This window comes from Mus caroli, unplaced genomic scaffold (genome assembly GCF_978045245.1).
Source record: "Mus caroli unplaced genomic scaffold, Mus_caroli_1 scaffold_2, whole genome shotgun sequence".
NCBI lineage: Eukaryota > Metazoa > Chordata > Mammalia > Rodentia > Muridae > Mus > Mus caroli.
In genome coordinates, this window is record NW_028227257.1 from 6,191,929 (window position 1) to 6,218,032 (window position 26,104).

At 54.4% G+C, this 26,104-nt stretch overlaps 1 protein-coding gene across 1 annotated transcript in view; it reads left to right on the forward strand.

The window, feature by feature from the left end:
* The first annotated feature begins 315 nt into the window (after positions 1-315).
* Pmepa1 (prostate transmembrane protein, androgen induced 1) overlaps positions 316-26,104 on the forward strand; it is a 51,411-nt gene continuing 25,622 nt past the window's right edge. The window contains exon 1 of the mRNA XM_021154437.2: positions 316-725. Within this exon, the coding sequence (XP_021010096.1) occupies positions 629-725 (97 nt within the window). The 5' untranslated portion in view covers positions 316-628. The remainder of the gene's footprint in view (positions 726-26,104) is intronic.

Sequence of the window (26,104 nt, forward strand, 5' to 3'; positions counted from 1 at the left end):
TTTCCTCTTGATTCTTGTTCTGTGTTGTGGCCGCCGCAGGCACAGGGGCTCCGGCAGACTCGGCCTGCGGAGTCCCGAGGGCACTGGGTCTACGCAGGGCTGGCGACCGGTCTACATGGACGCTAGGCTCGGGCCCTTTAAGAGCCCGCCCCGCGCGCGACGGGCCCGCCCCCCGGGCCGAGGAGGGTGCGGGGGCCGTCGGCGGGGATTGGCGCAGCGCGCGCCCCCTCCGCGGCCCCCGCGCGGTGGGAACCGGCAGCCCCGTCTAGCGCTGACGTCAGACCGTCTGCCTGCCTCCGACCGCCGGCGCGCGGCGCAACCCGATCTCCTTGGACTTGAATGAGGAGCGGGCGGCGGCGCTCAGCTGCGGATCGGCCGGCGCGCAGGCTGAGCCCGGCGGCCCCGTGCCCCGGCCGCCCGCCCGTGCCCCGCACGCCGCCCGCGGCCACGGCCCGCCGCCCCGGGGCTCCCGCTCGGCGGCCGGGGGACCCAGCTCGCCCCGGGGACCTCGGCGGCGCCCCGAGCCCGCGCCGCGCCGCTCGCTGTATGCGGGGCCCGAGCCCCGCGCGCCGGCCGGAGCCGCCCCCGCGCCCCGCGCCTCGCGCCCCGCGCCGCCCGTGACCGCTTGATGGGGGTCAACGGCACCGCCGCCGCCGCCGCCGGGCAGCCCAATGTCTCCTGCGCGTGCAACTGCCAGCGCTCTTTGTTCCCCAGCATGGAGATCAGTGAGTGTGCCCTGTTCCCCCCGGGACAGCCCCGTGGGATCCCCGGCCCGGGACATCGGGATCGCGTGGGGACTCGGGGGCCGCGCGCCTGCCTCGCCCAGGCTCCCAGGCTGCGCTCGCCGCGCCCGGGGCGCGCCCTCCCGGAGGCTCGCGGCAGCTGGCGGCCGGCCCGGCTTTGTCCCGCGGCGCTGCGAGCCTGGCACGGTCCCCGCCGCGCGCGCCCCGCCCGGCCCGACTCGGACCCGGGGCTCGGCGGGGACGTCGCGCCTCTCGGGAGGGCCAGGCGAGCCGGGTCGGGGAAGTTTCCATTCCGTTTTCCCTAGGGGCCGCGGCGATGGAGCAATTAGGCTCTTTATCAACTTTGGGCGGGGGAGCGGGCGGGGGAGACACTGTCTGGCCCAGGAGGTGTCTGGGGCTCCTGGCGTGTGTCTGAAGTGGCCATGGCGATGCGTCCTGGGTTTCCGTGCGTATGTAGAGTGCGCTAGTATGTCTGTCTGAGTCTCGGCGCGTCTCTGGGTGTCTGTGGATCAGAGTCGCGGTCTGTGCCGGCCGAGTGTGTGTCCGAGTGTTCCTGCATCTCAGTGTGACTGATTTGCTGTGTGCTCGTGGCAGGGGTTGGGGATATGATCTGGACCGTTTGTGTTCAGGTGTCTGAATCCAGGGCTCAGCGCTGGCGCGTCTAGCCCACCGCGGATCCCCTGTGTGTGTCATTGTGAATGTCTGTCCCGGACTCCTATAAATAGCCTCTGTCTGGACTGCTTGGCTCACTCTGGCTGGGACGGTGGTTACAAATGAGTCAAAGTTTTGGGGCTGTTTGTGTTGAGACCTCCTTGGAGGTGGTAGACTCAGGGTGGTGAGTGCCCCGCTTGAACCCCATCCTACACCTCCAGAAGTTGAGATCAGCGAGCATCTACTTCCTTCTGTGGCCCACCCAGGTGGCTGTTGGATTGGGTGGAGAATTGAAACCTCATTCCCTGCCATCTGCCTCTAATCTGCGCTCCTCCCCTAACCCACATTTTTGGGGGAGGAGGAGGGTACCTTTTGCCTTTCTGTTTCGTTTCTCTATCTTACCCCAAAGCACTTAGGGCAAAAGGGTAATACACAGCCTCCCCCTAACCCAGACAGCGGTCCTCTATGGAGCCCAGGGGCAACTGCCACAGACCTGGGCAGTCGCTAGGTGACTCATAAGCAGCTTTCCGCAGGCAGCTGCCACAGTTTGCACCCCCGCCCCAGCACCCCGCATGTACAGTAAAGCATCAAGGGTAAAAATAGCCCACAACCGAGCCCCACCTGGGAAGGGGGAAGCAGGGGAAGTAGGTTTGGGTGGTGGGGCCCTTGTGCCGAATTTGACTCACTGTCTCCCAGTCTGGAATTGAAATTGAAAGCCTTGGTGTCACTGAATCCCACTTCTCCCCAGCTGCCTTGCTGCCTGCCCCAAGACAGGAAATGTCAAGAAAACCTGCCATCAGTCTGTGATCTTTCCTTGGCACCAAACCCTAAGGCTTCCCAGGAGCCCCTGTGCGACGATCAGAGAGGTTCAGGGAATTTACCATTTAGAGGATGTTAGTTTTCTGCACGCGTCTGGGGAGAGGCTGACCTGCTCTGTGGATTCCTCTCAGTCTCTCTCCTGGAAATGCCCTAGGGAACCTCCTATGGAGGTTCACTTCGTATGACAAAGACCAGTTGGACATTCTGGTCTTGTCTTTTCTCTGAAAAACAACAAAAGACTTCAATCTTAATTTTTGTCCCTTCCTTGAATCAGCTCTAGTACCAGCAAGATGCTGTCAAGCCTGACAGCCTGAGTTCCATCCCTGGAACCCACTCGGAGAAGTAGAGAACAGACTGGTAATTGGCCCTAATGATATCTTGGTTGAAACCAAGATGGCTTGAAGCTCTTGGTGGTAACTGGTATTTGCCCCCATCAACATTGGAATAAGAGGCTTGCCCAGGCTTGGTGCCTGGAAATACCCTGTCACCACCCGTTAGTCCAGGATTGTCCCCACATTGTGTATGCACAGTCTGCTTACTAAAAGAGAGAGTGAAACAGGGAGGGGCTCTCTTTAATAATATAACAGTTTATTGCTAGAGTTCCCTGAAAGTCTGGGTGGAGGAAGCCTTAGGTTGGTGTTTCCTGGAATTTCTTTGTTTCAAAATGTAGGAAGGGGGGGTGGGAAGAAAGACCTCAGGCTGTTTTACCTAAAGGAACTCATATTAGTACCCGCAGGGGCACTCTCCCTGGAGCTTCTCCTCAGGGCACTCTTCTAGAAGGGACTTTAAAGCCTTCCTCGGCTTAAGTGCGGTCTTTCTGATTCCATCCCTGTACTCCAGCCTTGGCTGCAGTGCTGGTGGCTTCCCTCTGGCCCACTGCTCCATCTTGCCGTGTACTCCTCAGATGTCCTGTGTTTGTGTTAGAGCCGGGAGGAGCTGAGTGAGCTTGGAGCTCTTGTGCTTCAGGTAGACATGAAGGAGAAGGAGGTCGGAAGCTTGGCCGACCGCACGTGCTGTTCCCTGAGTTTGGAAACTTGGGGGTGGCAGATCTTAGCACCTAAAAAGTTCTTTGGGGATGAACCTGAGTGCGCAGCCCGGGTCTCGCATGGCTGTGTGGAGGAACCACAGCTTGCCTCATAAACACATTTCTTGGTACTTTCCACCGCTTTCCCAATCTGTTCCATCTCCCTGGCTCTCCATTCCCACTGTAACCTGTGGCTGAGAGTACCTTCCAGACTGACTGAGGCGAGTTGGTTTTCACTTTACCAGGGCCCTAGAGGGTTGCCCTTGGTGGTAGGAGATGCAGAAGCAGCTCCGTTTGTTAACACCACTGTCTGCCAGGGTCCTTGAGCCACACTAATTTCTTCCCCAGCCCTAACTCAAACTATTGCAGGGCTCAGTGGGTGAGGCGCTTCCAGAGCGCACCTGAGGTTGGTGACAGACATGCAGTTGTAATCCTCGCGCCGCGCCGAGGAGGTGGAGACTGAGGGTTTGCTGGCCAGCCATTCTAGCCTGATAGTCCAGGCCACAGAGATAAGCTGTCTCCAAAAAAAAAAAAAAAAAAAAAAAAAAAAAAAAAAAAAAAAAAAAAAAAAAAAGTAGGGGTCTGCAAAACGGCTCAGCAGGTAAAGGCAATTGCTGCCAAGACGGTTGATCCGAGTTCAAGCCTCGGGACCCACATGATGGAAGGAGAACCAACTCCCCAAAGTTACATGTATGCTCACAGGCTCAGCCACATGTGCTCACCCCCCTACCCACACACTGTTCTGAACCCTTTGCCACTTGGAGGACATCCAGTTTTACCTCCCTTGGTTTGTTTGACACACACCATTTGTGTTTGATACTGCTTGAATTCAGGGCGACTTAGCCTCTAGACCTGGCCAGGGAGCTCTGTTGTTGGGAGGGGAAAGCTGGCCCGTGCAGGTGGCCTCTACCCACCCGATGCCAGTACCTTTCTCCTAGTTGTGACATGCAGACTGTCTCAGGCTTTCTGCAAGTGCCCTGCTGGGAACCACTGCTTGCTTAAGCCGAGCCGCCTGGGTGCTAGAGGGTCCGACCGGTCCGAACCAGCTGCTTTTCCTTGAAGTTGGCACCCACCACTCATCCGCTCAGTCTTTAATGAGCGCCCGCTGTGTACCACAGGGGAAGGAAAGAGGTGTCTTCTGGAGATAGTGTCAGCCTGGGTGTGTTTGGTGAAGGTTCTGGCTGCAGGGCAGACGGGTGTTTCTAGGTCCAGGGTGAATGGCGCATACTGGATAGCAATCCCTGTCTTCCTTCTGCGCTGGGACTTTTAACCCACAGGTTTTCTGCTGTCTGGGTTTTAGGTCATTAGGCAGCAAGGGAGTTAGTTGTGTGTTGTGACTGTGGTCTTGGGCCAGACAGGCCAGTTTAGTGTTTGTCAAGGTACAAAAGAACTGTTTGCACACTCGGGGATGACCTCACACTCGTGGGAGCGCGTGAGCTCACAAGCATAGCGACCGTGCCCTCCCTCTGAAGAAGAGAGTGAGGAGGGTCCCATCAGCCTGGAAGGTGGATTTTTTTTTCCCTTCTGTCCTTATAAAGAGGAAAGCAAGGTGGTGTCGAAAGCAGGAGCTTCAGGGGAGGGAGGGGATGAGGCTGGCAAACCCAGAGCCCTGGCTTGGGTGGGTGGCCAGGCCACCAGTTGTTTAAAAGTAAGGAAATGTCCTGTAGGCAGCTGCTGATGGGAATAAAGCAGAATGCTGCGCAGTGTGGCTTTCTCTTCTGCGGTGACACCACCCACAGGCAGGCCTGGCAGTCTTACAGTGGAGCTTGAGAGGCCGAGACCCTCACTTTCTGAAGTTATAGCATAACACAGGCGCTACCCACACACAGGTGGAGCTAAGTGTCTGCTTTCTGTGCGTCCTAGGGAACCCCGAAGAAGGTACCTTGTTCCCCCCCAACCCCCTGCCCAGGAAACGGGCTGTCAGACACCAGTGTAGCACAGTTGACAGCCACCACAGTCACCACAGTCACCCTGTGTTGTACTCAGGTAGGGAGCTGAGAAGCATGTCCCTCAGGCCACCATGGATTGGAAGTATAGCTCAGTGGTTAAGTACTGGGCTGCTATGTGAAGCTGTGGGTTCCATCTCTAGCAGTACAAAATAAGTGCATAATTAATTAACAGGTAGGCTTCCCACTTCCACTCAGCCCACCGGCAGCGCATGTGCGTGTCCACGTGGACCCGACCTTTCAATTACAGAGTGCCTGGGTGGTGAAGTGGTGTGAAGCCCCTAGATTGATTAATGAGTTGATTTTCTGGGCTGAAGGTGGAACCCACAGCCTTATGAGCCAGGCAAGGGCCCCACCACCAAACCACAGGCTCCGTTGCTCCTGGGTTCAAAATGCAAGCATCTTTTATTTTACTTTTTTTTCTGTCACCAAGAACACCTACAAAACTCACCCACAGACACAATCCACCATTGAGTGACCCATCCTGCAGAGTGACCAAAATTCAGAGGGACGTAGGAGCCCAAAGTTGTTGCTGCCTTACCTCCTATCATGTGACCTGTCTGAACGTGGTGGTGTCAAAGCACCCAGTCATTGTCTCTTCTCAGCATAGGGGATGGGAGTGGGCTTAGATGTAACTATTTTGCCATGTCCTCTGCCGGTCACAGCCTGGCTGCTTTAAAAAGCTTTTGCCAAAGGCAGGTTTCCCCATGCGCAGACCAGCTGGGAATGCTGGAGCCCACAGGCTCACCTGGGGTGCTGACCTTGAATGCAGGTAATTGAATATTGGCGTCATAATCCTCTTCTGCCAGGCCCACCGCGGACAAGCTGGTGGAAACCCCAGCATGCCTGCCCTGGCACAGGAGGCCCAGACAGTGTCTTAGGGCTTGCCAGCAGGGTCTTTTAATCCCAGAAGCTTTGGGGTACAGATGCCGGGGCAGAGGCAGTGAGGAGGTACTAACTTGAGCCATGAAGTCAACACCGCCCTGTGATGTCCAGATACCCCACTGGGTCTAGTTCACAAGACCGGCACCCTAGGGGCAGATAAGAGACCCACGGTTTGGGAAATCACTGTTCCTGCTTAGCTTCCAGTACAAAGGCCACTGGAGCTCTGGATGCGACAGACAGGGCCCCTGTTCTGGTTCTGCCCGGCCTCGTTCCCAAAGTGGGCTGTGACCCTTCTCAAAGCCTCGTGTTCCCATCCAGTGACACTACAAAGCCAAACCCTGACACCGTGGGTGGGGATGGGGTGGTCTCACCAGGGCCTTGTCAGTCACTGGCAGAAGCCACTGTCATCGTCATCAGGCTCAGGGAAGAGCCCAGGGTGGCTTGCTCATAGCATGGCTTTGGCACTGTGGAACCTGCAAAAGTTTGAGGTGTCAGCTTTCTGGGAGCTGCAGAATGGCTTTCCTCCTCTGTTCCCAGGGTGACTGGGAGGTGTTGACTTATTTCCCTTTTATTGGTTGGATCTGGAAGAGGTTTTTGTGTGCCTGGTACATTTTTTTTTCTCTCGGTCTTAAAACCAACCCAGTGAGAGAAGCAAGGGGTACTACCGATCCTCAAATAGAAGAATGGGATCTGAGAGGGGAAGACACTTGTCTGAGGTCACACAGCCGGCATCTGATGCCCGCTCGTGCTTAGGTGCGTTCTGCCTCCATAGGGGCACCATACCCAGCGTTCTTTGCAAGATTTACCACGGCAGGGGTTGGTAGCACTAAGATCGCAAGCTCCTGTTGTGTGATTTGTTGGTAAGTGTGCTTAGCCCATCAGCGGCTAACAGTCAGCTCCCAGAGCCAGGCCATTCCACTTAGCCAGGGCCGGACATTCCCTGGAAATGTGTTTGTCCCTTAGGTTCTGTGGGGACACCAGCACACCATGTGCAACAGCTGGGTTTGACACGGGACACTGACAGACGTCCCCAGAGGGACCAAATCCAGACATTATTGGGGACATCACAATGCCTTCTAGCATTTGTCTCACGCTAGCGCCTTGTGTCATTCAGGTGACTGACAGCTGGGAACACTCTAAGAGCTGCTGAACATTCCAATGGGAGAGTCCCAACTGGGCTTCCGGTCCTCTGTCCTTGAACCTTCACACCTGTCCTGACGGTCACTAGATGTTTTGTGCAGTCGTCACTTGGCGACTGTTCTTTTTTCCCTTTAGTCACCAGTGTCAGAGAGGCTGAGTCTGGAGCCTGTGTTTGTTGTAATGTCCCCCGAGCCTGGTGGGCACCTCCTAGACCTTGGTTAGCCAGGGAGGCAGGCAGGGTAGGAGTGAGGCACAGTGGCAGATGCTGGGGGTTTCACCACTGCTCTCAGCCAGTCGTCTGTCACCAAATCCCACTAATGAGGGATGAGAGAGGCTGTGTTGACCCCCAAAGTTTCTAGGAGCTGAGGTGTTCATTCCTGCCTGTTTGAATATTCCAGGCAGATCAGGATGCGGTCTGGGTATAGGCTTTGAAGACCTTCAGTTTTGAGGCCAGCTGAAATCCTTCCTGCATCTCTGCTTCTTACCCCTCTGTAAGAAAGAGGGAGACATGACACCCATCTTGTGGGGTTGTGAAGGCAGCTGATCGAGCTTTCCTGGTACAAGTTATTTCTAATGCTCAGAAGTTCCAACTCTTTGGGGGCAGGAAGCTGTGCCCCGTCCTCCTACCCACCGCCTCAGAGATTTCAAAGCTGAGTCAAGGTGTAGGAGCTGAAATCTGCACTGTGCCCATTCTTTCTTACCACAGCCCAGATATCTCCTAACTTGGGGTTTACCAGCCATTGTCACAGTCCTACCAAAGGTGCCAGAACAGCAAAAAATGCAATACTGTCTCCTGTATGGAGACAGTATTGCATTATGGAGACCCCAGGAAAGGACTGGGAGAGCCACTGAGGCAAAATGGGAGGAGTTGGGGCCTGGCAGCTCATACCTTTAATCTGAGCACTCAGGAGGGAAAGGCAGGCAGATAGATCCCTATGAGTTTGAAGAAAGTTTGGGACTCTGTGACTTCCTCAAGGAGCTACGCGGTGATCATGAACACTACCACTGAGCCTCTTGTTTTCGAGACAGGGTCCCACCGAGTTGTCTAGGGTGGCCTCCTAGCCTAGGCTTGCTTGGAACTTGCAGTCTTTGTGCCATAGCCTTTGAGTAGCTGGGTAGTCCTGTGCTGTCGGGTTCAGCTTTCTCGTAGGAACTTGTTTCTCACAGAGGCAAGGGCAAGAGAATTTTCTAGTCCACTGGAGATTATCTTCCTCCTGATAGCACTGGGCTCCCCCAGGGATGGACAGGCACAGCCCAGATCTAGAGAGTCACATGGCTCAGGCTTAGAGAAACTGCCATATATTGCCTGTCGTTAATACACATCTTTGGGGTAACAGTAGGATATGTAACCCTGCTGAGCAGGTAGGACCCATGATCAGTACTATTACAGATGTGGGTAACAGGCAGCTGGTGGGAGAGTGGTTTTGTGTTGGTCACCAGGTTTATCCATGGCTGCCAGGGGGCAATGTTCTCAAAGGGACCATCTAGGGTCTATCTGACTGTGACCTCTGTCACCTTTCCTGCTACCAATGGCTTTTCATTTGCCAAGGCTGTAAGAGTTCTGTCTGTCCCTGAGAGATATGGCTTTGAGCGTGTACAGGAGAAGTGGTGGGACCCAGAGATGAGTTTGTGTGCGTGCCCAGGTTCAGTGCTATACAAATACACATCTTAAAGCATTTTAAGTTTTTTGTATGCATGAGTGTGCCCGTCACTGTACCTGTGTGAAAAGCCAAGCACAACTTGATGTCTGTTATCCTTTTTTTTTTTTTTTTTTTTGGTTTTTCGAGACAGGGTTTCTCTGTGTTGCCCTGGCTGTCCTGGCACTCACTTTGTAGACCAGGCTGGCCTCGAACTCAGAAATCCGCCTGCCTCTGCCTCCCGAGTGCTGGGATTAAAGGCGTGCGCCACCACGCCCGGCTCGATGTCTGTTATCCTTATCCCTCCCCTTGGCCCTAGGGGATTGAACTCAGGCTGGATGGCAAGTAGTGCCTTTACCTGCTGAGCCACGTGATAATGACATATCTCCATGTCTGTCTGTGAAATCCTTGCTTGGTTCCTACCAGGCACTACCCCTTCCATCTGCTTCTTAAAATTTGGGCAGGTGAAGTCAGCTTCTAGGCTGTTCTAGGCTCAAGGGCAGTGGGAAGCCAAATTCAGTTTTAAGAAAATAAGGGTAAAACCATCTGGCCTTCCCCTGAGAGGTCTTCCAGTCCCAGTGGTCATGGCTAACTGATCACCCAGTACCCACCAAGACTAGATTTCAAGAGAGGCACTGTGTACCACTTGTTTCAGCTCCCTCAGAGCACCGCCAAACCATGTCCTACCAAACAGTGTCCCACCAAAAAGTGTCCCACCAAGCAGTGTCCCACCAAACAGAAAGGTCCCTAAGGGATCTTGCTCTGGCAGACTCAAACCACAGGATCTTTGATAAGCTCAGCCCGCCTTGCTGTAGCTCTTGCTGTTCTGAAAGCCTCCTAGTTCCTGTGCTGAAGTGATTATTAGAGAAGCTATCCGTGAAGCTCTTCAGTGAGAAGCAAGCATTCGGTGAACGGCATGGGGGTGTGGGCGTCGATGCTAAGTGGGACTCTGCCTGGGAGCAGGAGACAGGTGGAAGACACAATTCTCCTGAATCAGGCTTCCCTACCAGGGTGGGCTGCCCCCGACTCAGGGGCTGCAGTAAACAGACTGCAAAAAGGCTTTCTCATGAGTTCCCAACCTCATCCCGTGGGGTGACTTGTTGGAGACCCCGTTTCTATGAGGCTTTGATCTAAACCGCCTCCGATGGGGTTGGTGGGTGTGTCTTAGCCTTCCAACCAAAGAAGGGCTGAGTTCTGCCTCTCTGTCTGGACTTGCTAAGACTCTGAATGGAAGTTCTGACTTCCTCTACACACCAGGTGGCTGCCTGCTCGCCTACAGAATTTTAGGGGAAAGGGGAAGAGGCTCCCCAAACCTGGAACCCTCAGGAATGAGCACACGCACCCCTGTTTTGCAAGTTCCCAGCTCCCTGGCTGGTGAGCTTCATCTGGTCATGGCTCTAATTGCCTTTCCACAAACAATTTAGTTGGTAATAATTCTGCGAACGTATGAATCAACTTTGCGCAAACAGCCTGAGTAATTTCTTTGTTCTTTCCTTTCTTACTTTGTAAGCGGTGTCTGTAAAAGCCAAAGGTTTGGTCTTGCGGAAGGCGTGAATCATTTATTGGTGTCTGCGCCGCCTCCTTATCGTCCAGTCACTTGGGAATGCAGTCCTCGTGAGCCACCAGTGATTCATGTCGGGGTCCCAGCTCAGTGGCCCCGGGGTCACAGCCATAGGAGGAAGCTATTTCTCTAATCTATTTATGGGATTGGAGTAGAAGAAGAGGGGTGTACCACAACCAGGCCTTGAACATGGCAGTCGTCTTAGCTATGATGGTGGAGACCCACTAAATATGCCCGAGAGTGTCAATCTGGAGCTCTGTGTGGCTTCTATGAAAGAAACCTACTGCGCCTGCCTCATCTCTCAGGCGATAAGTACCAGGCGTACCCTGCGCTGGGGTCTTGCCCTGCTGTTGGGCATATGAATTTGCATGCGGTATTATTGCTGCCTAATTTTATTAGCTGCTTTGGGCCTCTAGATTAAAATGGTCGCTTTGGTGCCATCTTGGAAGCAATTAGAGCTGCTTGCCACGTGGCCCGGAGGTGTAATTATATACAGCCAGCTTCCCGTGGCCCTGAGTCGAGGCTCCAAAAGTGAGTTCAGATCCAAGGGTTGATAATTACCTGAGTTTTTCCCTACCTGTGTGATTTTTTTTTTTTTTTCCCTCTTGGCTGACCTCCTCTTAGGATTCCAGCACAGCTCCCTGTAGGGTTGCCCACTCTGCAGTATATATTATCAAGTCTCCAGTTCCTAGGCCAGGCATGGAGCATGTCGGCAGTATCTGGCCTGGAGCACAAGAAAGTTCGCTTGAAGACTTGCTGGTGACTTTATTGACCTGCCTTGTGACTTTCAAACTATAGATTGGGGCTGTCTAATAATGCCCGCCATTCGATTAAGTACTCCACTTGCTGTTCATGTCAGACATTGCTAATCAATTGCAGCATCCTCTTGCTGGGCTCGGATCCTTACTCAAGTGGTGTTCCTGGTGTGCTCGGAGTAGGTTGGAGCACTGACTGACTTGTGGCACTCCAGGGCGGTGTAGAGCTGTAGAGGCTGCGGAGCACTGACAGGGAGAGGGGTTGCTCCCACTAGAAGGCACCAGGCACTCTGACTGGCTTCTCCTTGTCAATGTAGAGTCTCCTGGGCTGCTTAACAGGTCACAGGCTGTCCTTTGCCGAGTCCCTAAGCTGCAGGTGACACAGCCCTCCCCTCAGTTCTCAGGTCTTCCAGACCGCCAATATTTATTAGAGACCTGTTCCAAGGTGACATGGACTAAAACACAAAGTGCAACAGTCCCCTAGTGACACTTGGTCTTTCTATAAAATCAGGATCCTGAACCCCAGTCCAGATAGAAGCTTCAGTTTTATCTTGCCTGCTTCTTCCCCAGATGTCTTGAGTTGTAGCCTCAGCACCTTTATACTCTAGAGGAAAACACGGGGGCTTTTCTCTGGAATAGACTTAGAGATGCTTCAGAAATAAGAGCAAAAAAGGGGGGACTTGGTCCTGACTGACACCTAACAGCTCTGTCTGCTTGGAGGTTGTTCTGGGCACTCCCCCACAGCAAGCGGTGGCTTTTTAAACCCTAGCAGTGGCAGGTGCTCACAGCGCGCTTGGCACGCCCCACCTCCTTAATCCTCATGGCAACCTCAGTGCACACGAGGAGGCGGAGCCAAGGCACTTGCCAAAGATCACTCAGCACACAGTTGCAAGGCAGATTTGAACCTGGGCTGAGGGATCCTGGAGTGTGGGCTTAGCTTGCCCAGGCAGAGCCAAGCCTTAGAGCCACCTGTCATGGTGTCAGGGGTGTGTCTGATTTGAGGCCTCTCTCCACCTCTGCCCTCTCAGACTTCTCCAGCTGGGTCTGTGTGTGTGTCCCTTTTTGGCCGGCTGGGAAGCCTTCCCCTCTGCCACGCCCTTCCAAGAAGGGTCACCGGGCCAGCGGGCAGTGATCCCCATGGCTCCGAGCAGGAGAGAACAGAAACTGTCCGGTGTTGGGTTGCAACTGAAGGAAAAGGGGTCACTGTGACCCACAGGTGCTAGGAGAAAGCCAAGAGGGAATCACCACCCCAAGGAGCAGGCAGGCAGGTACAGGTGCTAGAGTCTATCCTAAAAATTCTGGAGCTGTGGCAGAAGCAGGACCCGAGTCCAGGCTTTAGCTGCCCCCCGCCACCTCTTCTCTCCCTTTTTCTTAGTTTCCTTCTTTGTCAGAGGACTTGAAAGGTTCTCTTGCAGACTAACCTCCTCCAGGGTGAGGTAAGGGACAACAAGGGTTGCAGCCTGAGCCTCTGCTGTGACATCCGCCCTAAATCATTAAGTTGTCCAGATTTTGTGTCTCTCAAGCCTCCCCCCTCCCCCACCTCAACCCCCGCCTGTCCCCAGAAGCCGATGTGCTGTGGGTTCTGTGGTCCTACACACAGCCCCTGGCTTGTCAGCCCTTTGACACGGCCTGGTGACTTTGAGACCGCAGTACTGGAATGTGGGTAACCCAAGGAGCAGCCAGTTCAGCAAAAGAGCTGCCTGGACCAGGCTGGGCCCCCAGGGAATGGGCTCAGTAGAATTCCAGATGAGAGGCACTTTGCAACCTGCATCTGAGCCTCATGTCTCAGGCCAAGGCCTCCAGCTGGGTCTCAGCCTGGGAGACTCACAGGACAGGGCCTGTAGTCGCAGTAGGTTTGGCATTTCTGGGAGTGTTGTGGCTCCAAAGCCACTGCTGGCAGGCCAGGGCGCCTCTGTCTGTACCCGCCTCACCTGGCCTGCCTGCCTCCACGGGGAAGGAGGGTGTGGGTGACCCCAGACAGATGTGAGTCATGTCTTGAGGAAGCGGTTACTCAGAGGTGGTGAACTCAGAGAGCTGCTGTGCTCCCAGACAGCCTAGACCACAGGCTGGAGCTGCCTGTCTTGTGGGGGTTGGGCTGCCGCATGGCTGTCCAGGTGGAGAGTCCAAAGACCCAGGAGTGAGTGAGTCTCCTCCTCCTCTCTACTCCACTGTTCTCTGAGGAAGAAATGACAGTAGCAGTAGCCTCAGAGTCCACGTGGCCTCAGTCTTCAACCCACCATCTGTGAAATGGACATTATAGGCCATTTGCCTCCTCCCTCTCCCCACATCCATAGGGCCGTGTAGACAGGATGCTGCTTGTTTCCTTGATGTGCTCAGTGCCTGCTGTATGCAAGGCATAGTGTTACATGCTACCCCGACAGTGCCCCTTAAATCCATTTTACAGATGGAGAGACTGAGGCTCGGGGAGGAGGGCAGGTGGCTACTGATTGGCTGGACTGGGTCCAGAAGCTTTCAGGTATCCACCCTATCAAGAAAGTCCCTCAGGGACCTTCAGAGACATGATAGCCCTGTCCCTAGAAAAGCTTTTACACAGTACAAGGAGGATTGCCTAGTGTTTGACAGACCTGTGCTCTGGGAGATGCTTGTCAAACACGGCCCACACAGCACTGACTTTGCGAGGCTTGGTGTTTAAGGAAAGAAAGGCTAAAGGGTAAAAGCGAGTTGGAGAGCTGGAGGTGAGGCACAGTGGTAGAGCACTTGCCCGGTGTACGTACGGTCCTGAGTTCAGTTCCCAGCACTGAAAGAACGGATCTAATTGTGTTAGTGACTGTAGCTCAGTAGCAAGCGCTCGGCTAGCACATACGAAGGCCCAGGTTTCATCCCCGGCCCTGCATAAACTGGGCGTGGTGTAGTGGTGTGCACCTCATACCCTACTGATTGGGAGTTGAGGGTCATCCTCTACTACATAGGGAGTTTGAGGCTAGCTTGGGCTATGTGAGGCCAGGTCTCAAAACAAAACAACAGCAGCAGCCAACCAACCAAGTAGTTGTGAATTGTTTTATCCAGCTGGGAAATATTAAGCAATTTTAATCCCTTTCATACAGTATTTGGAAATAGGAAATGTTGGGAAGGCTGTGAGTGACATCTGGAAGCCATGTCCAGGATGCTAACCCCCTCCCCTACATTAAGCTCAGCACATGGGAAGCAGAGGCAGGCACATCTCTGGTTCAAGGCCAGTTGGAGCTACATAGATAAACCCTGTCTTAAACCATTGCATTTGCAAAACCATGGCTCCCGGGAAGAGCCTCTTAAAAAGGAGGCCTCACTATCCTTCTGAGGTCACCCAGCCATTAGTGTCAAGGTCACCAGGTCAGACCCTGGGGGACGGTTGTGGTTTGTGTCTAGATGCAGGGGAGGAGGGAAGTGGCCAAGGCCCTACCTGAGACAAGGGGCTGGAGACCCGTGCAGATGTGGATGGTGTGCAGATGTGGATGGTGTGCAGATGTGGATGGTGTGGGGCTTTCCTCGGAGGGACAGTGTGTAGGCTCTTTCTATAGGTGCTGGGGTCACTTTAATCTCAGGGTGCCACAGCAGACTCTCACCACACCCTAACATGTAGGCTCACTGTATCAGCCTCCAGAAGCTGGCTGTAATGTCCTGAGCATTCCTCCCTCTGGTATAGAAAACAAATCTTTTGTTCATTGTGTGCAAGTGTGACTTTCTGGCTAGCCTCCGGAGCGGAGTGAGCGGCCCTGGACTCCTGGCCCTTACTTTGATCCCCATCTCCCTTCTCTGGGAGGACAGCATGGCAGCTTCCACCAGCCTAGACTCAAGTTCTGTAGACTTTTCCGTAGCCAGGCCTCCAAATTCCAGAACCAGATGAGTACCCAGGCAGGCAGCAGACACCCCAGCCCTGGTGGGTCTGGAAGGGAGTTCCGGCCCTTCCCACCTTCCTGCTCATCCTGCTCTGGCCTCCGACCTGACTACCTGTCTAGGAATTTTTATTGCAGCCCACGGGGGCACTGAGGCTGGCCGACTGGAATGCCAGCACGCCTGGATCTGGCAGGCATGGAGCCGACTTTGGGTAGGCAGATTCTGGCTCTGGGCCGGAGTAGAGGCTAAGAGCCCCTGGCCTACTCCCAAGCCCAGTCGGGGCATCCTGGGTGTGTGGCTCAGAGCTTGTCTGGGGATTGTGACGCCTCTTTGTGCTTTGATTTTTGTCTGGCGAATTCTGATTTCAGTTTGGCTTAACCACTTACCAGGAAGACAGCGATCTAGGGGGCTGTGATGAACAGCCAGCCGTGATAAGCTTTGAAGTCCAGCACAACCCCTCAAGTTCTTGAGACACAGCAGAGCACCAGATATTCAGGGGTGCCGACTCCAGCTATTTCTCATAGTTCTCTGTGTTGTGTGTATGTGGGGTTCCCTCCTACCACTGTGGACAGTGATACTTGGGAGGTGCTTGTGTGAGGCCTTGGTAGGTGGCAGAGTCCCCGCAGTTAGCCCCAGCACCCTCTTCATCTTTGCAGAAGTGGGCTACGTGCTTGGTCAGTACACAGTCCCTGGTTGAATTGACCTTAGCAGCCAGTATTGGTCTGGATGGAGATGGTGACTCAGGATACCCCGGAGAAGACACAGGGTTTGTGACTTCTCTCTGGACAGGCGTGCTGTGGCAGGGCTGGAGAGAGAGACACAGGTTCCAGACCAACTCCCTCCTAGAACCTGCCGCAGGCCAGAGGTGCTGAGCCAGTGTTCTGAACGGCTACTTCTTTTCTTTGCTTCTTAGGAGGGAACTCCCTCCAAGAGTCCATCCCCCTGCCACAGGCCCTGTGTGGTCTGGTACCTTTGAAGCAACACCCATGCTGTCTGTGAGGCCAGGTATGGGGGTTCCAGGCACCAGTAAGCTCTGCAGCTCCAGTATTCCACCAGCGTACCCGCTGTTCTAAGCAGCCAGGCAATGCCGGCTAAAGTCTTTGCCAGGCAAGGGCATTCCTGCTGAGCCCCTGGGGTGGAATCGAGACCCAGGACAGAAGTACCATTGGCCCACTGTTGGAGCTAGAGGATCTGATTCTGTCCCCACCCAAAGAGAATGTCCACAGGTACAGCTGCCTTCAGAGCCCGCTTCAAAATGGGGTGATTCTCCTCAGAGTCCTGTGAGAATGTGTGCCTTGGGGTGGGCATCTTATAACTCAAGGGACAGGTCTGTTTTAGTAAGCTGTGGGTTAGACTGAAAGACAAGTGGAGAATGTTTGAGGGGCCTCTGACTTCAAGCGGGAAAAGTTAGGCTCCTGAAGGAGATGCTAAAAGGGACTCAAAGGTGTTGTCCAGGCACTGTAAGTTTGCAGGCAGGCGCTGCAAAGGATCCTTTCTTCCCATTTGTGCAAGACGGCTATGGTTGGGGGCAATGCTGGCAACAAGCTGTGGGGTGAGTGTTTCTGAGCCTCCATGGCATTAAGCTCCAAGTGGACCAAGTGCAAAGCTGGAGGTATCATGGCCAGCCCTGCCTACCTGATGGTGGGCAGGTCTTTTTCTCCACTCTGGGGGGAGGGGGGGGGAGAGTAGCAGGAGACACCTGTTCAGTTTCTCACAAAGGGTAGAGACCATCTTTGAGTAAAAGCTCCAATCCTACCCTATCCCCCAGAGGGAGGAGCTTGCATCAGCATGGGAGGGGTGCACAGGAGACCCATCAGACCTTGGCCCTGGCCTGGCTGCTGGAGCCCACCTGGGACCTCAGCCCCGGCTGTGGAAGAAACGCTCTGGACTTGCTGAGGAAGGTCTGAAGAGATGGAGCCCTTCCTCCCCTGCTGAGGAGAGGTCCTCTCCCTTCCTGTATGTACCACTTTGTGCTTGAATTGTGTTTTACTTATTGAATACCTACTGTGCGCCAGACCTCAGGTTCTATAAGTACACACAGTGTGACTGACAGTCAAGAGACTGGTGAGTTTGTACCTCAGCTTCAGAGTCCTGCAGGGAAAGCCAGGGCTCTAGGAGTGTGTCTCTGTAGATGCCCCGCCCTGCTGCCCGAGAGTGTTGTAAGCCGGAGTCTAGACCTTGGGGATGAGCCACTGTTTGGGGAGCACAGTGGCTCTTAGCTCAGATGTGGCCGTGAGATGAGCGGGAAGGACTCTGATGTCTTCACCTTTAACGGCTCTTAGGTCACAGGTTCTACAATGAGCCACAGGGATTCACGCCCACTCCACAGAGTCCGCTGATGTCTCACCAACTAAGGAGCCTCAAAGCCAGAGCTGCCCCCGTCCCGGGTCTCCCACAGTAGGTCGGAGCCGGAGACTCCCCAGCTGTGCACATGGAACCTGGTGCTCAGTTGGCCTGTGGCGTCCGTGCAGATGGGAAAGATTGGAAGATTTGTGTTGGTGACCGTGTAGTGTAGACTCCTTATCATCCATCCCTCCTTCCCCGAATAGTGGGTCAGAGCTGCACACCGCACTCACCATGGTTACATGAGTACAGGGGAATAGAACTTGGGTACCCTGGATCTTAGTTAGCATGTGCTCTACCGACCCCAAACCCCTCTCTCTACTGACGTGTGTGTCGTAAGTCACTTAGTGGGGGCCAAAAAAAGACCCCAAAGCATCGTGCTGTAGTCATGAGCACAGTGTGTCCAAGTGACCGTTCAAAGGACAGACTCCAGACAGAGCTGGCTAGTGTGTTTCTCGGTCCGCAGTGACAATGGGCTGATTCTTACGACTGGAAAGACAACAGAGAGCTCCTTATTTAACTCCAAACTCAAAGAATTTGACCAACGATAAGGACAAAAGGCAAAGTGCCCCTGTCCCTGGGGCCCATCCTGCGCGAGATACTCTCAGATGTGGCTGCCTAGGGGCTGGAGGAGGGCAGGAGGTGGGCATTGGGAGTTGTGGGAGTGGCTGTGAGAGTGAGGGACCGACCATAGGGCGTGCACTGTCCTGGAGTCGCCATTGGGAGTGGATAGCCAGGAGAGGAGTAGGTGACCATGGGGAAACAGACTGTCGGTGGTATTGGGAGCAGGCAGCACCTGAGCCACAGGGAAATGGGCTTCCATATGAGCTGCCAGGGAAGTGAGTGACCAGTCACATGGGTGACTGTGGGGAAATGAGCTACCCCTTGAATAGCCACTGGGAATGAATGAGCTGTCCTGGGGTTTAAGTGACCAGGGAGGGTCAGTAGGGGCCAGAGATCACAGCATGTGGGCCCTTCCCTAACTCTTGCCTTCTTTCTAGTCAGGTTCAGGAAGACCCCTGGCCTGGCTGCACTTGTCTGGAAGGGATAAGAGTAGCCATTTGTGAGAGTGTGGGTGCTGGTCTGAGGACTGACCAGTGGCAGGCAGGTCCCAGGCTTCCAAGTTCAGAGACCCAGGTCTAAATCCCTGTGCTGGGTTGGTACTGGGTTAGGTCTGTCCCCAGGAAGGGAGAGACTGTGTGTGGTATCCCAGAAGTGGTCCAGTCGTCTTCCATAATGCCAAGTTCTCTAATCAACATTTCTCCTTGGGGAGACCAGGCCCTGTCCCCACCACACAAAGCTTAGTCACACATTGAGACTGCCAGTCTAGACATGTCACTCTGGGGAGTAATCCCTTGAATTCTGAAGGGTCAGGGATTTTGGGGAGAGCCCAAGTAGGCTGACACAGGAAAGGGGTGGGTAGTGGCTTCAAAGGAGGTAGCCCAGCATGGGACCAGACCACCACTAAAACCTAGGCTGTCCCCCCACAGAGATGCCCCCGTGTAGCCCAGTCTAGCTGACATCCACAGTGTTTGCGTGCCCAGCACTGCTTAGCTGACACTGGCTAAATAAAACCCTACAGCCTGTGCCAATAAGTCTGGGGCAGGCTGCCAGTGAAGACAAAGGCCCAGAGGCAGTGTCGGGCCATGACTGTGCCAGAGGAACTCCAGGCACTCTGTGCCTGCTCTGCCCAGTCTGGGGAGGCCAGGATGTCTGAAGTCTTGGCAAGAGAGGACCAAGTGGAAAAAGTCCCCAGTGAGACAGGAACCTCAGCTGTGCCGAGTCACTGTGCCCATTGGTGACAAGAAGGTCTGGCATGTACCATGTGAGAGCAGCAGCTGCTCAGGGAGAGGCAGCCCCCCTCCCCCGCCCTCTCTCACCCCCTCAGCTCTCCTCCTCCAGCAGCAGAGGCCCCACTGCTTTGAGCCTCAGTCACCTTGCTGGGATCATGGCGCTTTGGCAATGCCTGCAGACTTCATTGTCAAAAGTAGGAGTGTGTGAAGGGTGTTAGCGGCACTGGATGGTAGACCCTGGGGTGTGGCTGAATTGCCTGCAGTGCACAGTATAATCCCCTCGTACCCACACCTCATCCCTGCCACTGCCACCACATACATACACAGTGTCTTTCTTTCCTTAAGGACAGTCATCTGAAGAATTGGGGTTGAATGCAGCCCAAGCCCAGAGACCTCATCCCCAGCGTGGTGATGCTGTTGGAATTAAGAGAGAGGGGAGACAGGAAACTGGTCTGAGCAGGACTAGAAAGTGAAGAAGCTCCTGCGTGAGGAAGACCAGCAACCCTCAAGTAGGATCTGAGGCCACCCACAGCACGGTCCACAGCACCGTGGCCTGCTGCCCTCACAGCAGCTCCCAAAGTGAGGGGGCCACCTGGACAAGGAGGGCGCGTGAGAAGCTTAGCGGTGCTCAGCTGAGCTGTGGCTACCTGCTGTGTGATGTCCCCAGTCATCTCTGTCTTCTCAGGTCACCTGTCCTTGCTCAGAAGTCCCCAGGGCTGGAGAGTCACAGGGGCTTGTCACCAACCAAGCCAGTGTCTTGGGAGCCACTAGTCTTGGGATAGGATTTGCCTGGCCTTCCGGAGCTCTCAAGACCATGGAGGACTGGAAGGAGTGAGACTTTGAGGATGGGCCTGACCCTGCAGTATCTCAGGAGGCCTTGGGGTGCCTTGGTTACTGGGGAGTTTTGTGGAGCTGAGAGCAAAGATGGGTGGCAGGCCAGTTGGCACACTCTTCAACAGCTGCTGTTTGGATAGCAGAAGGCAGAGAGGGATCATCCAGCCAGCTCCAAGACTGGTGATGGATGACTGGGCTAGTTGAAGGGAGAGGTTGAGGTGATGGTGAAGGTAGAGGCCACAGGCAGCCAGACCCAGCCACCCAGGGTTCATGGATGAGACCCAGGGCCTGGGTGGGTATGAGGTAAGAGGTTGGTCTCCAGACAGAGCGAAGTGGAGGGAGAGCTCACACAAGGCCCGTCTTGACAAGGGTGCTGCTGGGATTGTGGGTGGCTCCTGGAACCCACTGCCTCATTTGCCTTGGAAGTCTATTTTCCCTGAATAATTAATCATTCCCCCTCAGGCCAGAGACCCTGTGTTGGAGGACAACCCTGCCAGACAGGTTTTGTCTGCCTGATTGGCCAAGAGCTTTCCAGGGCATTGGGAGGGGAAGCTTCTGAGGCAAGGGCTGGGCTGTTTGAGAAAGGTGTGGTAATTGATTAGTTTTGTCTGCGCTTGTGGCTGGGGGGGGGGGGCAAACGTATGGGGTGATTCGGGGTATATGTATGGGGGACTCCCAGGTGCAAAAGGTGAGTGAGTTCTTTCTCTTTCTGCCTGGGGTGTCTCTTTTGCTCTGGCTTTAGGGACCAACTGCTAAGAGACAGGCTGTGGTAGCTGGTTTCTCCATCCCTGGAGAGCCTGGGGCAAGTCCAGCCTGGATAAGAAGGAAGTCACTCCCGTTCAGTCCCTGAACAAAAGAACACCCTGTTCCAGGCAGGGCCTGGTCTGTGCCCTTCCCCAGCAGATGCGCTGGGGGCTGCGTTTCTGTCTAGATAAACCCAGTCCTTACCAGAGTGCAGAGCCTAGGTTGTAATTGCAGGGGGAACATGCTGAGGAACATGCCATTAAAAATGATAGTGTAGAAACCCAAACAGAACCTAGAAAAGCACTCAAGGCTCAGTCCTAGAACACCGAGGCTGTGGCTCTACAGAAGCGATTCCTGATTCCCCAAGACTGGCATGGCCTCCTGCACCAGTGGCTTAGTGTACTCAACCTCTCCTGGGGAATCCTATACCTGAGGCTGGGAAGATCTCGAAGCATTCACTGTGCTCAGCACTACACTCACTGTGCCCAGCACTACACTCACTGTGCCCAGCACTACACTCACTGTGCCCAGCACTACATTCACTATGCCCAACACTTTGACCACCATGACCAGCATTATACTCATCACACTGAGTTGCCCTGGTTCCTGTATATCCCTCCCTTGGTATTTCATGTCACCTTACACGTGACTCCAGCCAGGTTCGGGGGCTGTATGCCTGGTTCTGAGAAGAGGTTTACAGGTTGCTTTCTGTGAGGCTCGCCATAGGAAGGCAATAGTTGTGACTAAGGTCTAGTGATGGTTGGAACTGAGTCTCACAGTTGGGGAAACTGAGGCTTGGGGATGACTGGACTTGGACCCCAGCCTGTGAGTGGCAGAATGGGGCTTTGATCTGTGTGTCTGCTCCCATGTCTGCATGCCAATGCCTAGGAGTGAGGGAGGAGAAGAGGGAGGGCAGACAAGGCCCATTGGCCACTTCCTATAGACTGTCACATGGCTGGCACGTGGCAACGGAGGTAGAAGAGGCAGCAGGAGGCAATGGCCCCCTTCAGGCACCTTCTAGGTATGAGTCTTCCTCAGGGTACCATAGCCCCAAGGGGAAGAAATTAGAGGCCCCCATTTGGGGACCCTGCCCCTGGTGGCTGCCAGATTTGTACCCAGGAGGTGGTGGTACATGGCCCGTGCTAGAGCCCAGTTCCTCCAGGGTATGTTTTCAGCTCCTTCTGAACCTAATATGAGAGAGTGCAGGAGAGTAAGGCCACCCTAAGTCTGCCCTGGGGACCCACAGGAGACACCCCTTTCTTGGGAACTGAGGACAACTCTTTCTCTAGAGACTCTGTAGACAAGAGAACAAGGACCCCATCTGCAAAGTGGAAGCTGCACACCAAAGCTCCTTCTCACCCCTACACCCCCACCCCACCTCCAGTCAGATAAGCGCCCTCCTGTGCATTCTAATGGAACCCTTTGCCTAGTAGCCATTTCTACGTGAACATCACCACCTCCAGCGCTGTGGGTTCTAGGAGGGAGAGCCCAGCAGCACAGCTGGATTAGTCAGGGCCTTGCCAGGACACTCCCGAATGCAGCCCAGTAAGGTGATTTTTTCCCCCTCTATCTCTCTCCAGTCCCCTCCCCCTTCCCTGCCCACCAGCAGACCCAAACCAGACCCATAACTTAGCATTTTCTTTTAAGTCCATCTGACAAATTGTAGCCAGAGAAAGCAACCCGGGTCTGTAAATGGCTACTTTGTCAGCGCGTCTCTGCAAGCTGTAAAAAGTCTTTTGTTGTGTGTCTAGACTGCACGCCAGCGGAATATTTGGTCTGTGTGAGAGGAGAGAGACCTGGTTGGGTTCACTTACCGGCTTATTTCAAGTAGGATTTCAAAACACTGGGCTCATAAAGCATCGTGGGCCCTGTCTCCGCCAACCCACACCAGCCTTTCTTGTTTCTGTCAGATTTTTTTTTTTCTGCCTGCATGGGCAGTTAGCAACGAGTGCAACGGCCCTGGGAAGGGCCAAGGGACCGAGCTGTACAGCGTCTTTCTTGTGTAATTGTCCTCTTTATGACTGTCTAGACGTCCCGCAGATGCGTGTTCTCGGGGGAAATGGCTTTTCCCTCTGCCTGTGCTAAGTGGGAAGGTTGCAGACGCCTCGCTTCGCTTCCCGGTGGACCGCCTGCCCCTCCCCGGAATGTTCTCTCCTTACCCCCTTAAATTAAAGCACTTTGCCTCCTGGCAGGGTCTTTGTGTTTATAACACATTTACTTGACTGTGCTAATTTTATACCAGGGGCAGAGAGGGGGTGCGTGCTAGGACATTCTCAGCGTTCTCCTTTCTGAGGGTGAGCAGGGCCCACATTCCCTTCTGTAACTTGTTAAGCCATTTTTTTTTTGCCTTCTGTTCTCCCCACCCCCCAGGCCCTCCAACCCCCAGCCCTCCACACCCCTTTCCTCCTTGCATAGATACCAGAAAGTGCCTTCTTAAGGAAGTAAATATTGGGACTATTTAAACAGGCCTGAGGCTTTGTTTTGCCAAATAAAGTCATTAATTAGCCTCACTGCTGTAGCCACTGGGTCATTTTTGCCAGGGATAGAAAGGGGGTGAATGCTTTGTTGGCGAGGCTCCGGCTGCCCCAGCCACCTATTCCCACAGGAACTGAGGCACCAGTCAAGTCCCTCGATGCCACGACAGCCAGAGTGGCATCTCCTCATCTTCCCCAACTCTTTGTAAAGAGGAAAACTGCCAACCTTTCCCCTCCCGTCACTGAGGCCCAGCTTTCTGTCTGTCTGTTTGTCTGTCTGTCTGTCTAGTCGCAAAGCTGGGGTTGTAGCAGGTCCTGCAGGCCTCTTTCAGAGTGGCTGAGAATAGAGGCCTGCCTTGTCCTGGCCAGCTCCAGCCAGACTATCACACCCCTCCCCAACCTGTCCTCACTGCAGGGAAACATAAACTCCCACCCTTCTCAGCATGAGTCTCCCCTCTGTTTTTTACAGTCAGGGGCTAGGCGGTCCTGGGCTGAGTCTTCTTTCTGACACATAAAGGAGGTGGTTCCCCTGGGTATGATCCCTACATATATGCACCCCAACACTCAGGACCTCAGGTAGGAGGAAGCAGCTGTGACCATGACTTGGGGTGAGCAGCTCCAGCCCTCTTGCCACCCCAGAGTGCTCCCAGGCTGAGGCCCTTCCTCCTCCTCCTCTTCCTCTTCGTTATGGCTTTGCCATAATGAAAGCTGAGTTGTCACTGAACTTTTCCTTAAGGCAAAAATTCCAAAAGGTGGTATTTGAGGGTAAGAGACTTAAGGAGTGACGCAGGACAGACAGATAGCAACTGCCTGCCCTAACTTCCCTGCCTGCTCCTCAGGACCCCCATGGGCATGTGCCTTAAGAGTCTGGGCCACTCTCAGAGTTCTGAGTCCTCCACTGACAGCTACAGCTGTGCCATAATTAGGTCTGCCCCGCAGTGATTGGTGGAGTGAATGACAGTGACCTGTCACTGAGCTAACGTGGGGTAGCGTGCCTGTTCTCTCCCTAAATTGGCCTTGCTCACCGTGTCAAAAAAAAAAAAAAACACTCACCCTAAGGCAGGTGAGATGGTTCAGCAGGTAGAGACATCCACCGCTAAGCTTGAGTCTCAGGACACACGTGGTGAAAGAATAGAACTAGTTTTCAGTTGTCCTTTGACCTCCACCTGTATGCCTGTCATGGCGACTCCCCCACACCCCACCCCCAATAAAATGATAAAATGTTTTTAAAAAGTGTGCCTTCAGTTGGAGTTGGGAGGGACCTGTCGTAATGGTGATGGTGGTGGTGGTGATGTACTTTTTAATAGCAATCGTGTCTAGTGACCTCTTTTTAAGTGGCAAGGGACCCCTGTCCCTCTAACTTCAGTCTCACATTGCTCAAGGAGAGCTGAAGGCCACACACAGCACAGACACCATAGAGAGGAGTTGGGTAAAGTCTGGGATGACGGGGCTTCCCCCCCTCCCCTTCCCTCCCTGTTTTCTTCTCTGTAGTTGAGGAGCTGGCTCTGGGCACTGCTGTATTTAGGAGGCGAATTGCTGCCCATGTGTCAGGCAAAACAGATGTGGCGGGGAGACAACATCTATTTTCATAATTCGGAACAAATCTGGCGAGCCGCCTCCCTTTCCAGCGGAGCCTGCTCATGCAGAAAGACCAACTCCTTGGCAGCTTTAGAAGTATTTATAGCTCCATTGAACTTGCCTTCCTCTGAGAAGGGTGGCTTTCTGCTGTTGTGGGGTCCTGGACTCTAGATGGGTGTGGTAGCTGCTTCAGGAACACCTCAGAACATGGGACACAACTATCAGTCCTTTAGTTTTCTGGGATGTGTGGTGTCAACTGGAAGCTGACCTTGGGGCAAACATCATGCCCCCAACATCCAGAAGGATGCCGGTCTGAACTGCCCCAGGCCACAGAGACATTGTGATGAGGTTGGGAACAGAACCCGGTTGGCACTTCTTCCTGTGTGAACAGCCAGGGTGGCCTGCCTGAGGTGCCAAGGTGGTCTGATGACCGAGCTGGCCTCCTGTCTCTGACCATTCAGATTCCGTGCCAAGAATCACTGTGTAACACTGGAGCCCCTGCTTCAGCCTGGCCATGCCTGGCCATGCGTGTCCGAGAGCCAGGGGAAGGAAAGAGGGTGGCGTTGGGAGACTGGGCCATTGCACATTTGCCTGTCAAAGAAATGAGCTGCTCTGTGCTGCTGAAGGGGCTGGGGCTGGGCCAGTGATGAAGGAGCCTTGTCCCTAAGCCCAGACCTACAGGCAGAAGGAAGGCATATGAGGTAGTTGTGGGTAGGGGTGAGGAGGCAGTGTGGGGGTAGCAGCTGGAGTGAGAGTCTCCCACAGAGTGAGAAGCCAAAAGGAAGGGAGTCTCTTAATACTCTTGCTGTGACCATGTGTCTCCGAGACACAGCCGGTGTCGGCTAGAGAGGTCCTTCCCTTATAAAACGCTCAGGGAGTATCTTAAAAAGCACGCAAGCGTCACATTTGTCTGGGGCAGTCCCTAGGTGCAGGTGGAGTGTTTGACACCTGCCCACCTGGTCCCTGTCTGCCCAGCACAGGTCGTAAAGAGGAGCTGCCTACATACTCCCCAGATGCAGCGTCTTGTAGTGATGTAGATGAGCAGAAGGCCCTCCTGGGTTCCCTGGCGTGAGCAAGGTTCTGTGACGAGCCTGAGCGTGGGTACCAGCGAGGCCATCCCTTAGCCAGCCTCCAGCTCTGTTCACTGAGCTCCTGGCTCTCCTTCTCTGGCCTCTCTTGATGCCTCTGGCCCCAGAGACCCCAGGCATAGAGGATGTGTGTTTTTACCCAGGGTCACTGAAGGACTTTGGAGCTGCCTAAAGCCAGCTGGTCACAGCATTTCCTCTGACACTTGAGGTGTAGGAGGGGGAGCCTGGTGGGGCCCAGCCAGGCTGCAGCAGGCA